General features: G+C 47.5%; 4 protein-coding genes across 4 annotated transcripts; all 4 read left to right on the plus strand.

The window, feature by feature from the left end:
- Positions 1-1,642: 1,642 nt before the first annotated feature.
- E1B28_010501 (uncharacterized protein) lies at positions 1,643-6,154 on the plus strand. Its single transcript, XM_043160779.1, has 5 exons — positions 1,643-3,284; positions 3,346-3,531; positions 3,581-5,334; positions 5,390-5,684; positions 5,745-6,154. The coding sequence occupies exons 1-5, from the start codon at positions 1,744-1,746 to the stop codon at positions 6,124-6,126; spliced, it is 4,158 nt and encodes a 1,385-aa protein (XP_043007940.1). The 5' UTR covers positions 1,643-1,743; the 3' UTR covers positions 6,127-6,154.
- Positions 6,155-6,902: 748 nt separating this feature from the next.
- Positions 6,903-9,088, plus strand: E1B28_010502 (uncharacterized protein; the record flags this gene model as incomplete). Its single annotated transcript, XM_043155472.1, has 7 exons — positions 6,903-7,091; positions 7,151-7,334; positions 7,385-7,393; positions 7,448-7,507; positions 7,559-8,028; positions 8,085-8,321; positions 8,378-9,088. 7 exons carry the CDS (start codon positions 6,903-6,905, stop codon positions 9,086-9,088), a joined length of 1,860 nt encoding a protein of 619 aa, XP_043007941.1.
- A 334-nt stretch (positions 9,089-9,422) lies between these two features.
- E1B28_010503 (uncharacterized protein) lies at positions 9,423-12,798 on the plus strand. The gene is made up of 15 exons (XM_043155473.1): positions 9,423-9,625; positions 9,724-9,860; positions 9,909-9,991; positions 10,042-10,274; positions 10,329-10,416; positions 10,472-10,569; positions 10,618-10,764; positions 10,821-10,929; positions 10,980-11,093; positions 11,145-11,247; positions 11,302-11,532; positions 11,582-12,017; positions 12,073-12,096; positions 12,155-12,202; positions 12,254-12,798. Exons 2-15 carry the CDS (start codon positions 9,769-9,771, stop codon positions 12,287-12,289), a joined length of 1,842 nt encoding a protein of 613 aa, XP_043007942.1. The 5' UTR covers positions 9,423-9,625; positions 9,724-9,768; the 3' UTR covers positions 12,290-12,798.
- A 316-nt stretch (positions 12,799-13,114) lies between these two features.
- E1B28_010504 (uncharacterized protein) lies at positions 13,115-15,672 on the plus strand. Its single transcript, XM_043155474.1, has 11 exons — positions 13,115-13,402; positions 13,461-13,709; positions 13,765-13,802; positions 13,858-13,925; positions 13,977-14,053; positions 14,109-14,165; positions 14,216-14,588; positions 14,638-14,796; positions 14,854-15,216; positions 15,270-15,345; positions 15,402-15,672. The coding sequence occupies exons 1-10, from the start codon at positions 13,232-13,234 to the stop codon at positions 15,341-15,343; spliced, it is 1,629 nt and encodes a 542-aa protein (XP_043007943.1). The 5' UTR covers positions 13,115-13,231; the 3' UTR covers positions 15,344-15,345; positions 15,402-15,672.
- Positions 15,673-15,695: the final 23 nt, after the last annotated feature.

Genomic DNA, 15,695 nt, shown 5'->3' on the forward strand with positions numbered 1-15,695 from the left:
ACAGCATTCCCGGGCATTCAGAACTGATGAAAGGTACGACTAAGTGCAAACCAAGAGCATTGGCGGATGGGAGGTTGTGACGAATGTCACCGAGGGAGGGTCGCCCGCCTAAATTGCACCAGACCTTCTAGAAGAGTGTGCGTCCTGACAGATAATACAAACAACAGATAAACAAGCTTAATTCACCATAAAAGGAAACTACACTGCCACTCTACTAGAAGGTCTGGCTCGAGACTACTGAACCGGCAGGGCCGCCATTCGAAACGACTGCCTGCAGCTGTCCGGTAATTCACGACATTCCCTTTATTGACATGGACTTTATAGCAGGATATTTGGACGGTAGGTGGAAACAAGCACCTGCCTCTTTCGGATGACAGCTTCTTGACAGCTGCGTGCCTGCCTCAGCTTCCGACGATTATGCCGACGCTTAACAGCCGAAATCCTTGTATCCTTCAGTCTGAGTGTATGTACGGTACTCTAGATATAGTGAATTATTATGATTTTCTGTCTTCTCCACCTGGGCCAGCCTCAACCATGTCAAGTTTCTCATATAATGCATGCACAAAAAAAACATGGCATCTGGAAAAAAAAAGAAGTCTCGCCTAAGTCCAACTCTGATTCACTTATGTCGATTTTCTTTAGCTGTGCTCTTTTAACTTTGGCATGAACTCTTTTACTAATGGACAAAAATGTTGGCCCACCCACTGCAGGAGACACAATAAATCTCCTTCTACTTCAGTCTTCTGGGACCTACCATTTGCCTACCGTGTACATGCTGAGAGGAGTCGGGACAACACATGTCACCTCTCCTATCAAAATGCTAGATGGCTCTCCTACTCTTTTTGCTAAAAAACATAGAGAACATATATGTACTTGGTATGTATAATGCATTGAATATATTAGTGCATACTACACTCTTGTACAGTATTGATGGACTTAGAAATTTTCGCTCATCCCATAGTTTGGTGATGTAATTATTGAGGCACAGCTGTCAAGAAGCTGTCATCCGAAAGAGGCAGGTGCTTGTTTCCGCCTACTGTCCAGGATATTTACGACATACAACGGAATAGTACAGTAAGACATTCCATCCGTGATCAGGATTGTGGGGAATCGTAACCCTCAGCATTTGCATTCACCGGGTTTGCATTGGCAGCTATAGACGATTATACATGTCAGTACGAATGTCAACAGTATCGAGGGCAATAGTCGACACTCACGAAGCACCACATTGGCAGCTTGGGGCGCTACAGCCGGCTTGGGAAACAGGTACTTGGGTGGCCTGTAGTAGATCAAGGGAATCAATCAGTGATCACCAGAAGTAGGGCGGACGCAATAGTGGACGTACAGTGAGCATGATGTAGAGGTGATTGCTGATTTAGTTGTTAGGATTGCTTTCTTTTTACTGAGACTCGCCTGTCTTTCCTGGCCTCTTTTATATCTCTCGCCCGTTTGTGTTGCACCTCGTGCTTTTTCCGTATTTGTGTTACTGTTCCCTTGCAGCACACCTCATGATGGTTTTGCTTATCGATGATTTATCCAAAAAAAAATGACTAGCCAGGGCAGCTGATGTGAGATGGATGGAAATGGTTGGTGCCTCCATAAAATGCCTCAAGGGAATGATTGGTGCCTCCACAAACTATCTCACAGCATCGCGTGACGGCCAATTGAACTCTCAACTTTTTTTGTCGCAATGCGGTTATACCGTTAGCTGATGTCCACGAGACGTCTTTGCTACCCGATTTGATGCCTCGCCATACGCCGACTCTGTATTCTCATCCTGAGCAGGACGTCTTGGTCTACGACACTGAGAGCTCGGAATGGCGCACCCGTCACAAATCTCACGCATCAGGGCCACCATTCGGTAGCTCGTCCTCATTTTCCCAACAACAACAACCACCTTCATCCGTACCGTTACACCCTGATGTCTACTCTCAGTTCATAAAACGTTACAGATCGTCAAGTAGTGGCGAATGGGAGGACGCTCGAAGTGACCCAGATACCCACTATCTCCGTCGAGGTCTCGGGCAGTTGGCTGATGGAGGCGAGAGCGACGATGAAGATCATTCCAGACAACCTCATTCTGCTCCAGATGCCCTCGATTTCTCTCACATTTTGGTTTCAGAGTCTATCGAACCTGCGTCAGAGGAGGAAAAAGACAGGCTTAATTGGCAAATGTATTTTGCTTCAGTGCTACGTGGAGATGTGCTACGTTCAGAGAAGACCCGAATAGCTGATGCTATGGAGTCATCAACTGATGACCCAAACAATCGTCTCAATTTCTGGCTTGGAATACGTGCTAGGATTCATGGGTGTGGCGTTGAGGAGGAGAAACGGATATCAGAGGAGAAACGAGCACGTTATGTCGACCGAGTTGTGGAAGAGATCCTGCAGTTTAGGGTTGAAGACGGAGTGGATACAACACAGGCATTTCAATGTGTTTCAGGTGTTCTGCGTCGTCTGGATAACGTTCTGTTGTTGTACCCGACTCTCAGAGCGTTTTACCTGGACAGACCGGCTCTGAACGAAAACGGTTTCCAAGTCCGAGTGGATACTCTCAATACGTGGTCAAACGTGTTGACGACCCTACGGCATCAGATTGACGTGTTACGACGATGGACTGGTAGCGAAACCCTGGACGTTACACAACCAAATACATCGGGAGACTTACTCGTTAGTGCGACCGGTTCTACCGGACGCTCAAATGCGGATGGACCAAGTTTCGTGGAGAGGATAATAAAAGAGGAGTCGATGCAGAGAATGTTTGAGAAAGGTTCTTTATTGACTGCACATGCCTTGGTTGCAGCTGCCCGGGACGCTCAAGTCAATCTCGCACCTCTTTTCGAAGAGATGAACCTCCCCACCTTCGACAACGAACTCGTTCCTCTCATTTCGTTCCCAACGAACCTCGCTCAGGCATGCCTGCATCTACGGCTGAACTACGTCCAGAAGTTGAAGGATCCTGATTTGTTGATCATAGATCAGACGATAGAGGATCTCAAGCTCAATATTGGCCTTGCTTGTACTATCAAACGCCAATATGAGTCGTTTCTTTCGCCGGATCCCGAAAGCAAGTGGAACCTCCCTCGGTGCATCAACGAGGATTACGACTCGACCATCTTGACGTCTGTTGCGACCTTCTTCCGATTAGTCCATTGGAAATTGAAGGGTGGTGCGAAAGGGAGTTATTTCAAAGAAACTGAAGTTTTGGAAGCTCAGATGGCCACTCTAAACGATGTCAGTTTGACTGTGGCTGGAGGGTCTCGTTTGGTTGCTGAGCTGCTGTGGTGAGTGCGTATTTCATCTTCCATCATTGTACATGCACTGATCGAATATCTTCATACATAGCTCGCTCACCAACCGTTTAATGGTTCGAGTCATTAATTATTTTGAGACTCAAGTACGAGTACCACTACCCGGAGACTCTCAAATCAACAACACCCGGGCAATGACAGATGAGCAAAAGGCAGCGTGGTACGGGAAGATTCTCGATAGCGTTCGTCTGCGGTATCGTAAGCTTCAACGTTTCGCTAGGTGAGTCCGGAGTTGTAGGGTCATTATATGCCACTAATATCCTCGGCAGGGTCCTCACTCATCGATTCAGTAACTCGGCAGAGTACAGCTTGGAAGGCATCAGTCTCGAACAGTTCATTGAATGTCTTGTTGCCACCAATCATTTCCTCGTCTACACCCACACCTACGAAGAAGAGGGTGTGTACATCGTTGCCTCGGGCTCCCTCTACGATTGTCCAGACGATATTCGACGAATTCTTACGGAAGTCTACCAAGTGAACCCTGACGATACAAGGCTCCCAACTGAATACCTTTTAGATTACGATGAGACAAGATACCTTCTCGTCCTATCTCCTCGAACTCACTTCCTCTGGCCACTCCAGACCGGTCGAATGATGTTACTCGATCTTCCCAAGCTCAACTTGGAGCCTAAAGACGATCGAGTACGTCTGATCGCCGATGGTCCAGAGAATCAACTCGCCTTTGCAAAACAGGTGTTCTCGGGAATTTTCGTAGCTATTGACGAGAACGTTGGAACAGTGGATCACAATGGAGGACCTTTAACATGTCTACATCCCCAACAAGCCCATCTACCATCCGTCAACCGCGAGTTGCGCAAGATCACTCGAGCTACAGCACGGTTAGCGGAATCCATAGTGGATTCAGTTCACCACGTTCGAACGTCCATGTCCATGACGACTTCTATGGAATGTCAAGACCTGATGGAGAATTGGTACCAGTTCGCGGCTGATCATGGGCAACACGCGCAGCAGAAGTTTTTCAATCTTTCAACCTCCTCCTCCTCTGTGGACAACCAGCTGAATTCAAATCGGTCTTCGACGATACGGTTTAATCGGATGCTCAATAAACTTGCTATATCATGGGTTACGTTCATATGCGATGACTGTCCGCCGAATGAACAGAAGACGTTTAAATGGGCGGTGAATGCGTTGGAGTTTGCGTTCCAGAGGACGAAGAGGGATATATTGCATCTTCCGGATGAGCAGTTCCAGATGTTGAGGCATAAAGTGGGGATTTGTGTTGCACTGTTGATGGGACATTTTGATATTCTGGGTGCGAGGTCGTCGTTGGAAGCTATGAGGGAAAAGGAGAGACAGCGGTTGCAGGAAGAGCAGCAAGGGCTTGATTTGGACAATCATCCTGCGATTGTTGAAGCGGATGAAGCTGATGATGACGATGACGATCATTGCGGTGGGGAGAATGGGCCAATGGAAGGTATTAATATTCTTCCGGACGTTGCAGGTAAGAAGTTTTGGGAGAGGGTGTCAAAGTCTTTGGGAGAAGTAGATGGACATAGAGCTGCTATCGGACAGGAATTTCGTGCGTTGGGTCGTGTTTTGGATACTGAACGCTCGGAGGCGGATCGTTCTCTCGTCTCATTGGCGTCCTCCACGTCTTCTCTTGCCATTCGCTGGCAACAAGGACGGTTGATTGGTGTAGGAACGTTTGGGTCGGTTTATCAAGCGGTGAATCTCGATTCGGGGACGCTTATGGCCGTGAAAGAGATCAATCTGTTCCATGAAGTTTCGACTTTACCCAATCTGGTTGAACAGATTCGGGACGAGCTTAGGGTTATGGAACTTCTGGATCACCCAAATATCGTGGAGTATTATGGGATTGAGGTGCATCGAGATAAGGTGTATATCTTCGAGGAGTACTGCCAGGGGGGAAGTCTCGCTGCGTTGTTGGAGCACGGAAGGATCGAAGATGAGAGGATTATACAGGTGTATACGATGCAGATGTTGGAGGGGCTAGCTTACTTGCATTCGAAGGGCATTGTCCATAGAGACATCAAGCCTGAGAGTAAGTGGACCGGTTTATTGTGAACATCCCGACCCTCGCTGACGGTCTCCCCTAGATATCCTTCTGGACCATCTTGGAGTGATAAAGTTTGCTGATTTCGGTGCTGCAAAGATCCTTGCCAAAAACCAACGAACTATGGCGAAATCTCGTCGGGGTGGAGAATCGCCGAATCCCAGCGATGGTCCATTGGGGATGAACAGTCTTACTGGAACCCCGATGTATATGTCTCCTGAGGTGATAAAGAATGATAAGAGAGGGAAGCACGGGGCTATGGATATTTGGTCCGTCGGATGCGTCACTCTAGAATTTGCCACGGGGAAGACGCCGTGGAGTCACCTGGACAACGAGTGGTACGTATCAACTCTCTACTCTTTTTCGTTTCCTGACGCTGGGTTACATTCTCTGTGTAGGGCGATAATGTTCCATATCGGTGTGGCTACCCAACCTCCACCACTACCTGAACCGGGTCAATTGAGCAGTATGGGAAGCGACTTTATCAAGCAATGTTTACAGATAGATGCAAACAGACGACCGACCGCGGCAGAGCTTAAGGAACACCCATGGATGGACGATCTTCGAGCGGCGTTGCAGAGTTATGAGGAAGAGGAGGGACACGAAGTAGTGCATCTACCTCCAGAGGAGAATTTTGAGAATGCGAGTGTTGCATATCAAGCGGCTCTTATCAAGGAGAAGGAAGTTGAGGAAGTTACGAAATCGTCGCCTTCGCTCACTTCGACTGAAACTCCCTTCGAAGACTCGGAGTCCGAAGTTCCATCGATGGAACTGCAATAGATTTTTGATATGTACAGATATCTTACGCTATGTGATTTATGCTTCATCTTGAATTTAGAGTCTCTAGTACGAGAGGTGTGAGATCTACATATCCGAAGTTTCGTGTGGCTTAGTGATAGTGAGGTATTGCCCTATGAAGGCCGGTCAGATAGGAAATCGAGCAAGAGAATTCTAGTGTATTCGTCGTATTTACTGTCTAAAAAATACGTGGAAGACTGAGCCCAGACATACACTCCTTTCCCTTCCTTCACTCGTATCTAATCTTCCCCACTTGGAGTTCTGAGACCTACTTTACGAGAAGAAATAATTGTCGCAAAGTTATCGGCGGCCTTGTAAGCGGAACGTTTTTGATATCTTTCTTTTATAGGCTTTTTACGTCTCATCCGGCGAGTTATCCCTCCCGAAAAGCGGCATTTTACGACATGAATTCAATTTTTTACCCTTAAAACCTCCCTTAATTGGTACCTTGCTACAACGTTTTATTATAAACCCCAATTGCCTGATTTTACCTTAAAATCCCTTATAAGCGCTTTTAACCAGTTTCGGCAACTTTGCGACAATTACTTAGCTACATAGGAAAACGAGTCCATCGGAGTCAACACAGTAAAAGCTGTCCGTATGTCCATAATAAATAATATAACAGGTAAGAGTCCAGACCGAGCGGCGAGCGGTGGAGTCCGGTGACTCCATAACCAACGTAAAATGCTCACATGCCGGATTCGGCACGCCTCGCCGGCGGGCACGAGACAAGGACGAGAAGGACGAGATATACCATCATGACCAAGACACAACGCAGCTCCCTCTGGGCCTACTTTATCTCAGATTCCGAAAAGATTCCTCCCAAAGACCGTATCTATCTTATTCCCTATGACCCAGAAAACACTTTGGGGCACATCAGGACTCAACTCGCAGCCGACACTGGACGTCCACTTCCTAAAACGTCCTTCTTTCTATACAAGCCGACGGTGCGCAGAATAGTTTTTTTTGGGATGTATTTATGACCTGAGTCTCGTCACTGTTGCAGGCACCCACTCATGCGGATCCTTCAGACACTGTCTCCGAGCGGGTCGAGAGTTTATTCATCAGTGGTTCTGTCCAGGAGTTAACAGGCACAACGACTCGCGTAGAAACGATTTGGAGTCCCAAGCTGCAACCGGAGGAGGAACCGGGGGTGATCTATATCGACATCTTATTGATCAGCATACAAGGTGATTTCTCATCATATCCGCACTGGTTCAAATCATTGAATATTCCACAGACCTCGAAGGTGCTGTCATTCACGAGCAAGTCTGAAACAGCAAACTCATTATTTCTGCACTAGATATCAAGCCAATTGCCGATCTTCCTAACGATCTTCATCCACGCCGCAATGCGATAAAAGGTCTGTCTGTATTGCTACACATCAGTGACCGTTCACTCATTATAATGCCAGCTCGCTCCAAGATCTTGGATGGTCCTATCGGTGTCTCGCCGTCTCAAGCAGCAGACAATCCACAGAAGTACTTCGATGACTCCAGAATTATAGCGGGTCGCCCAATGGACCATTACGGTCTCCCTACGACGCTATATAGCCCACAACTCGCTAGAATCACAGAGAAGTTTAGGAACATTGAGAGAATTGAAGTGACAGAAGAAATTGTCCGGCAAGCTAAAGAACTAGTTTACATTGGCACCAAGCTCTATCACGATGAAAAGGGTCGAGAAATTGATCTGAAGGAACCCTTGGAGGATATTTTTGGGCGCGCAGAGTGGCAGAAGGGGGTCAATGGAAAGCGTGCATATCCTGGCGCCGTTTGGGGCTTGTCCATGGTTTATGAGGGCAAGAATGAGAAGGGGTTGAAAGGAAATGCGCAACTGCAGGGACTTGTCTCCCGTCTGCACATTATTCAAGACTCTAAACGGGTCAGTGATATTGACATCATCGACTATATGACTACTCGCATAATCCGTGTATATAGGAAGGAATGTACCTCGCCTCCAATTTCCCCTGTATCAACATTAGCATCTCGAGTACATCTTTCGAGGTTTGCCTCACAGTGATGACCCATGCACTTCTAGTTGACGATGTCTTCAAAATGGACATCCGCGGTGGTCCGCACTTGGACAAGGATATCCTCATGGTCGCTCGTGCTTTGACAATTCTGGCTGATGGCCTTCAAGACTTGGAGAAATATTACAACGATGTTCAAATCCAGGTACGATTATCATCGCCTGCTCTAGTATCTTCGTTGTCGATTCATGCTTTTCACAGGGTGACAAGCGTGCCGATTACCTTTTCCCCTCTCCTATATGCCAAGACACCCTCAAACCGCCAACCTATGGGCCATTGACATTCTTGGAGAGGCTCTCTCCGTCGGACATCTTCGCTGTTCCTGATGCCATACGCCCCGACGTCGTACAGAAGCAGAGCACCGCTGATCAGTTCAAGTACTCGATGCGCCTCTTCCGTGCTATGATGCCCGATAAAACTGTCGTCATCATTAAATTCACGCCAACCTACAATCCGGACGCTCATGAGTTGTTGGCGGCCGAGGGGCTCGCACCGAAACTTCTGCATTGCACGAAGATCGTTAACGATCGGTGGATGATCGTGATGGAGTACTTGGATCAAGCCCAGAATGCATATACCTATCTTCTCAACAGCCCAACACTATCGCTTCCACATTCAGTTTACGATGACGTCAAAACCGCACTCAAGAAGCTGCATGAGAAGAACATCGTATTCGGTGATGTTCGCGTTCAAAATATCATGGTGGCAGCGGACAAGAAACGTGTGGATCGTGTACGAGGATACCTCATTGACTTTGATTGGTGCGGTGCCGACGGAGAGGCCCGATACCCAATAACGATGTCTAACCTCAAGGTCTACGAGGAAACTGGAATGCATGCATATGGGAAAATGCACATGTACCATGACAGAGAGTTATTGGAGCGTCTGACAGACCTTTTCGATGCAGCCTAGGTTCTCATTTACACCAATTCTTTATTGTACATACTTGTAATCTGTTGTCCGGGGCCCGGTCAACTTTTTTTGTGGTTCTTTGTGGCTTCCGTTTCAATGTCGTGCAACAGTCCGTTTATCCTCTCTTACCTGTTTAAAAACCTCAATAATCGATGTATCAAGTTTAGTGTCTCGATGATCACAATCTCAGAGCACTTTTAGAGAGAGGGAGGGAGGGAGGGAGGAAGAAAACCCGTTTTGGAACAGGAGTGCTTGTGAGGATCCGATCGGGCCGAACAACGGAAGCCGGTCGCATCACTCGAAACTCGCTTACGAGTCTAGAGAAAATTTTCCACATCCATTCCATATCCATCATCATCCTCTGGGTCTAATTCGGTAGTTTCTTCCTCAATGGCACCGGCAATAATGAACAACTCCATAGCTTCTATTTCAGCAATGGTCAGAGAGGCCCTAGAGGGCATAGGAAGTGACGAACACGCGGCGATGTGCAAAAATATGAAAAAAACGACTGCGGGAGGTTAACTCGGACAAATCGGGGTAAGTTACATTTCGAATAAGGGCGATGATTTAATTTTAGTGTAGGGTAGGGTAGGAATTGAACCGCCCTGTTATTCTCTGATGTTGAGCCTCTACAGATAAGTAGCAAGATTACCTTCACACGATCCCTCAAGGGTATCATCATGCCTATCGTTTCTCCCGTCGAATTAGAAGCTGTTCAAGTTGACTACCTGGTCGTTGGAGGTGGCACAGCGGGACTTGTCGTTGCTACGAGGCAAGTATTCAGGCGCCGATAGGGACTGTCACTGACGTTGTGCCGCAGGTTGAGCGAGAACCCTAACGCGGTCGTGGTCGTTCTTGAAGCCGGAGTTAGTCATGCAGGAGACCCAAGTGTTGATACACCAGGTGCGTGCCGTCGCTACACGTTCAACGAGCAATGTAACAATGGAAAGTAGGCTTCATGGTTCGGAACGCAACTAACCCAAGATACGATTGGACGTTCTTCACCGAACCTCAAAAGTACGCTCTTGACCGGAAAATTCAAAGCTCTCGCGGGAAAGGCCTAGGTGGATCCTCCGGATTGAACAATCTCGCCTTTGTTCGTCCTGTCAGCGAGGAGCTTGACGCATTTGAGAAACTCGGAAATCCTGGTTGGAATTGGGACAACCTACTCGGTTATATGAAGAAGGTCATAACCTGCTAGTCCACCCTGTTGTTCTTGCTTGCTAACATAGCACTCCAGAGTGAGCACCTTTGTGTGCCTTCATTGTCGCCCGAGGAGAAGAAAGCCCTTGCAGTCGATCCGGATCCAGCGTTCCACGGAACCGATGGTGCGCCGGTTAACTCACTTGTCCAAGGATTATCCGACTCTCAAAGCTCATATAGGCCCTATCGCCGTCTCTTTCCCGCCATATGTGTCTCCAATCCACACCCAGATCTTAGACAGTCTGGAGACACTCGGACTGCCACGAAACAACGAGATTGTAAGACTGCAAACGGTTTCTTATCTCGCATCGCTCATCGTCGTCCAGAATGCCGGTAGGAATGTCGGCTCGTTTCTTATCTCCTCCTCGGTGGATCCTGTCACGGCGACCCGATCATATTCTGCCTCTGCCTATCTCCAACCTCACTTGGACAGGAAGAACCTACTTGTGGTCACCGAAGCATTTGCAACCAAGGTATGATCAAGTCAGTGCCCCCAAATGAACCTATTCGTTTAGCTACTCCCTACCAGATTCACTTTGAAGGCAACCCTGATCTTCCACGAGCGAATGCAGTAGACTTCATTCACAATGACCAGAGTCACACTATCAGAATAGCCAAAGAGGTAATCCTGTCTGCCGGTAAGAATACTTCTGTCCATGCATTCTGCTCGCTGACCTCTCTCGATTAGGAACATTCCAGACGCCCCAGCTCCTCGAAACCTCTGGTATCGGCGACCCTCGCGTGCTAGAGCCCCTTGGAATCCCTTGTGTTGTGAATCTGCCTGGTGTCGGGGAGAATCTTCGTGAGTATCCGATTTTCGTTTACTTGAATACGGTCTGACATGCGTGTACAGAGGATCATATGAAAGCCCCGACCGTCGTTCAAGTCAAGCAAGACCTCCAGACCCTGGAGATTCTCCATGATCCCGAGGAACTTAAGCTTCAGCAGGAGCTCTAGTGAGTGACGCCCAGCTTGTATGCGTTGAGAGTTTGATACTGATATTTCTGTAGTAAGCAAAAGAAGGGCATAATGGCCGGGATGCTCTCTTCCTGTTTTGCATTCCTGCCCGGAAACCTTATTGGTGACTTGGAGGCCGTGAAGAAATGGAAGGACCTATCCAATGTAGATGGGTCTGCTCCTGAGGTGTTCCAAAATACGCATCCAGATGTACTTCGGGGCATCAAGAAACAATACAAGATTCTCGAAACCTACATTGACGACTCTAAACATCCCCTTGCACAGTAAGCCATGTTTTGTGGCACTCTCTCGGTTGATCTTAATCATCTCCAGGTTACTCAATGTGAACGGACACTTCCCGGTGGTTGGCTATATTCCTGACAACTCGAAGCGGTACATGACTCTCATCGTTGCCTACACCCACCCCTTCTCCCGCGGCTCCATTCATATCACATCACCCGATCCCCGAGTTCCCCCAGCTATTCAGCCCAACTACCTGTCCAATCCGGCCGACTTGGATATACTCTCAAAGGCAGTTGATTTTACACTTCGGCTTTATGAAACTCCACCGCTCAAGGACATAATTATCGCGCCCGTGGCACCACCATTCTCGAAGTCGGACAGTGATTCTGAGAAACTGAACAAGTTTTCTCGCGAGGTTATATCAACAGTGCATCACCCTGTGGGGACGGCTTCTATGCTACCGAGGGAAGACGGCGGAGTAGTGGATCACGACCTCCTGGTCTATGGAACTGCTAACCTGCGTGTCGTGAGTGGGTCTCCGTGTTCGACTATGAGCATTGAAATCTGACTTTCAGGAATAGATCGATTGCTCCATCATGCCATTGGTAGGTCTTTGTACCGTGAAATTAGCGGCATGTGGTATTGATGTTGCGAAAACTATAGCTCATCTCGTGCAATATTGTCACGCTCGCATATGCTATTGGAGAGAAGGTCAGTGGCTTTTTCTTTTGCACAATTCGTGACATTCTCACTAAGCAACAGGGCGCTGAAATTATCAAGAAAGCTAACGGCGATTGAGTACATTGTATTTCATGTGTCAATAATGGAACATGGTATCTCCTTCTGCGGTGTCGGTTCGACCACAGATACACGCAAGTCTGTAGTTGAGGTCGACTGTTGTTTTCAGAATCCATTTGAAAAACGGCCTGATGAGCGACTGGAACATTACTCCCGAGGTGCACTCCAGGATCCAGCGACGTTCTGATTTTGATGGAGGGCTTACCTAGATGGAAAATCAAGATGAGGACACGTCTGGATCTCAGGGCCGTTCCGCCGGTTGAACTTGAAGGAACCACTTCAAAACCAAAGGAACCAGGATTGAATGCACGACATGTATACCGTCGAGACCTTTCGTGGTAGCAGTTCCCGACTCAAAGAACGTCAGGAACGCAGATTTGGACTCCGTCGAGGCGGATGGTTCATTCAATAGAAGACGGAGACAGGCGAAATGCTGTACTTAATGCTGTAGTGGGTGGGCAGTCATGCTCGACTTATGTTGCACAGGCAGATCGAGGTGTGCGAAAATCTGTAACCATGAGAGCTTATTAAGAAAGGGGAAACAACAGATCTGGCTGTTACCTCTTACTTTTGGCAGAGTCCCGGACTGTCAGTTAGGTTTTGCCTTCTCAATTTGAATTTTGGTGTACTGGCAGTCTTGGGTTTGGGTGTTTTCTGGGACTCAGGCGTCCACTGGTTTTAATTTGAAGGAGGATGAGTCGCGTTAACGTGGAGTTCAATTATCGCGATTTTGCGAGTGCCAGTGGTGGTACTTATTAGACTGAGGGTGCTGACACAGTGACAATAGTTCTGTGCGCGTCTGAGACTCGCCGCTCAAAGCGCCTGGCGTGCTGTTCAAAATTCCCATGGTTGACAGCATGCATACGCCGAGCACAGGCAATCGATGAACATATACAGTTTCTCGTCCTTTCCCTCTCGCCATCACCTTGAACTTGGGAAACGATGTCTTCAAGTCACTTTTTTGAGGGTTCATCTAAGATACATTTCTCTGGCAATCCGTTATTTACGCATGCAAATACGGTCACAATCAACAACTATTCAGCGCCAGCACGCACGGCACCCGAACTTGGAATTACGAGCTCTCGGAGGGACGACGACCAATGGCTTACTTTGGTGCGTAGACGTACAGTCATGGATCATGATTCTCGTTGTGGCTTACATGTAGCACTAGCGTGGCGGACAAAGGCTCAGACGGATAGACATGTGCGATGTACTCGTTCTGGGTGAGGTGTCCTCAGAGACACTTTATGTTTCGGTCAAATTGAAGTCCACGAACCCATTCCGAAACAGAGTGAAAAGTATTGTGAAGATCCGGAAAAGGACACAAAGCGCGGAAATTGTTCCTGGGTTTGGAGATCGACGGTTTACGGTCGTTTCACTTGAGCCCGAGGATGATGGAGATGTCGAGAGGATACAGAGGGTAAGAGTCGGTGGTTGACAGAGATGCCAGTGCTGATATTGACATGTTGGGCCAGGTATTGGAGCCACTTTATGAAACTGCTCTTTCTCAACGGTGACCGCTTGAGCTCTGATCTCTACATTGGGCTACATTTCTGATTGTATGCAAGGCGAGTATGGCTCACACAACTGTTTGGAGTGGGTCGGTCAAGGACACCAACATTGATATACCACGACGGTGTGTTTTGTTACTGTCTTTCCATTGTAAATACTGATTTGCGTCATCTAGAGGTCGTCGATGGGGAGACTCTCTTGGACCAATACGAGAAGACACTAATTGTGGGGACCTACCTGCTCTACAGATTTGTGCGGATGTCCACCTCAAAAATTGTTTATCTTTTGAAGCTCATCTCGTGTTTAGGCCAAATCATTTACCGACGTACTAGATGACGCAACTTTACAGAAATTGTCGATTCCGGTAAGCTTTCTCTGTAACGTCCGCTGAAGTCTAAAAACAGCTTTATTCAGTTTCCGACCGAATCTGGGTGGACGTTCAATCTGAGGACTCGTTCATTCCAGTATGACGTCATAAACTTGGCACTCTCCGACGACGGCCCTCCAGACTACTTGCATCAACCGCCCCCGCTTCCACGCAATTGCAATCCACTGCTCGATTCCAACGAGATCATCCGCGCTGTTCCGGACTTCTTACAGCTGTTTTTGACGTTTGCAAGTTATATGTCGCAGATCTTCCGCCACCATGACGTCCTCACATTTGGCACTGTTGTTGACCTCGAGGAACCTGGAATCCTCGCATACTTTCCGTCCATCCCATCTCCTGTGTGGTTCTGTCGGCTTCCTATTGGTACTCACGATATTGTTGCCAAGTATTCGAAATCAGGTGATCCCACCTTTTTCAGAGTCATTTCCCAATGCTAACCATTTTACAGTCCCTTCGCTAGTTGATCTCACTTTCGTGAAGAATAACAATAAATGGAAATTGAATGTTCAGTTCTCATTACGACTATCACCAGGGGATTCCCAGCGATTCCGGACTGCCTTCCTTGCGCAGTCGTTTACTCATCGTACAGGTGATCCCGAAGACTTGGGTATGAAATCAGCATAGCTATATAGTCGTCACTACTAAACACGCATCATATTTATAGTCTTCGTTAATGAAACTGGCTTTGAACTCAAGGGCACCTTCACATCTGATCTGTCAAGTTGCAATCCGCCGAAATACCTACATGTCCCGCCTCTTTCCCCCAAATGGATCGACAACATGCCCTGCCTTCGCTGGCCATCACCCCGAATCTTTTACCGGTCCTTTGACCGTTGTGGGAGGATGGAGATACCAGAAGAAAACTGGGACAAGTATGGAATCCCAAACCTGAAAGTAGCGACATTTGTCGGGTCAAAGTGGGATAATGAGGATTATGAGACAGTTGTGGAGTATCTTCAGCTTACCAAGTATGACCTCGGTGGTCAACAGTTTGCTGACGATCATGGGTATCCGATTCTAGTCAAAGGTAAGAGACTTGATCGATAATTAATCAAAATTACTCACAAGATTTATCCCCAGGTGACCCTCATGCTGCCGCAATCCAAACTCTGCGAAACGCTATCATGTCCGGGAAATCGGAAAAGGCAATTTAAAGGTCAAGAAGTCAATCTAAGTACATTCTTCTCCATGACCACTCAAATTCTTCTCTAGCACCACAAACTCATCCGGAAAGGGCAAACAATCGAAAGCTCCTGATTTCCAAGCGGGTCGTATCGAACAAGCATCCATAATCGAAATTTCAGATTGATAGTATACCGGCGTACACAAATTAGGTGGGCCAACAACCAAATGCGCGCGGTCAACGACTTGGTGGTGTATGATTGCAGATTTGAGGTCGATGGATTTGGCCTGGTAGTCATATATTGCGATATCATTTCCCAATAAAATAACAAATTATTACAGCGTTTTCGTGACGGTCTTCATTTCCACAGATACACCTCTCAC

The sequence above is a fragment of the Marasmius oreades genome, chromosome 6 (assembly GCF_018924745.1).
Source record: "Marasmius oreades isolate 03SP1 chromosome 6, whole genome shotgun sequence".
In the NCBI taxonomy this organism is placed as follows: Eukaryota; Fungi; Basidiomycota; class Agaricomycetes; order Agaricales; family Marasmiaceae; genus Marasmius; species Marasmius oreades.

Excerpts from the sequence above, each read along its gene's own strand:
- E1B28_010501 (XM_043160779.1), top strand. The coding sequence starts at position 1,744 with ATGCCTCGCCATACGCCGACTCTGTATTCTCATCCTGAGCAGGACGTC. Across the intron at positions 3,285-3,345 it reads TTGGTTGCTGAGCTGCTGTG|CTCGCTCACCAACCGTTTAA; the intron begins GTGAGTGCGTAT and ends CTTCATACATAG. Across the intron at positions 5,335-5,389 it reads TAGAGACATCAAGCCTGAGA|ATATCCTTCTGGACCATCTT; the intron begins GTAAGTGGACCG and ends GGTCTCCCCTAG.
- E1B28_010503 (XM_043155473.1), top strand. The coding sequence starts at position 9,769 with ATGCCTATCGTTTCTCCCGTCGAATTAGAAGCTGTTCAAGTTGACTAC. Across the intron at positions 10,765-10,820 it reads CCGAAGCATTTGCAACCAAG|ATTCACTTTGAAGGCAACCC; the intron begins GTATGATCAAGT and ends ACTCCCTACCAG. Across the intron at positions 10,930-10,979 it reads AGAGGTAATCCTGTCTGCCG|GAACATTCCAGACGCCCCAG; the intron begins GTAAGAATACTT and ends TCTCTCGATTAG.
- E1B28_010504 (XM_043155474.1), top strand. The coding sequence starts at position 13,232 with ATGTCTTCAAGTCACTTTTTTGAGGGTTCATCTAAGATACATTTCTCT. Across the intron at positions 13,803-13,857 it reads GAAACTGCTCTTTCTCAACG|GCGAGTATGGCTCACACAAC; the intron begins GTGACCGCTTGA and ends ATTGTATGCAAG. Across the intron at positions 13,926-13,976 it reads AACATTGATATACCACGACG|AGGTCGTCGATGGGGAGACT; the intron begins GTGTGTTTTGTT and ends TGCGTCATCTAG.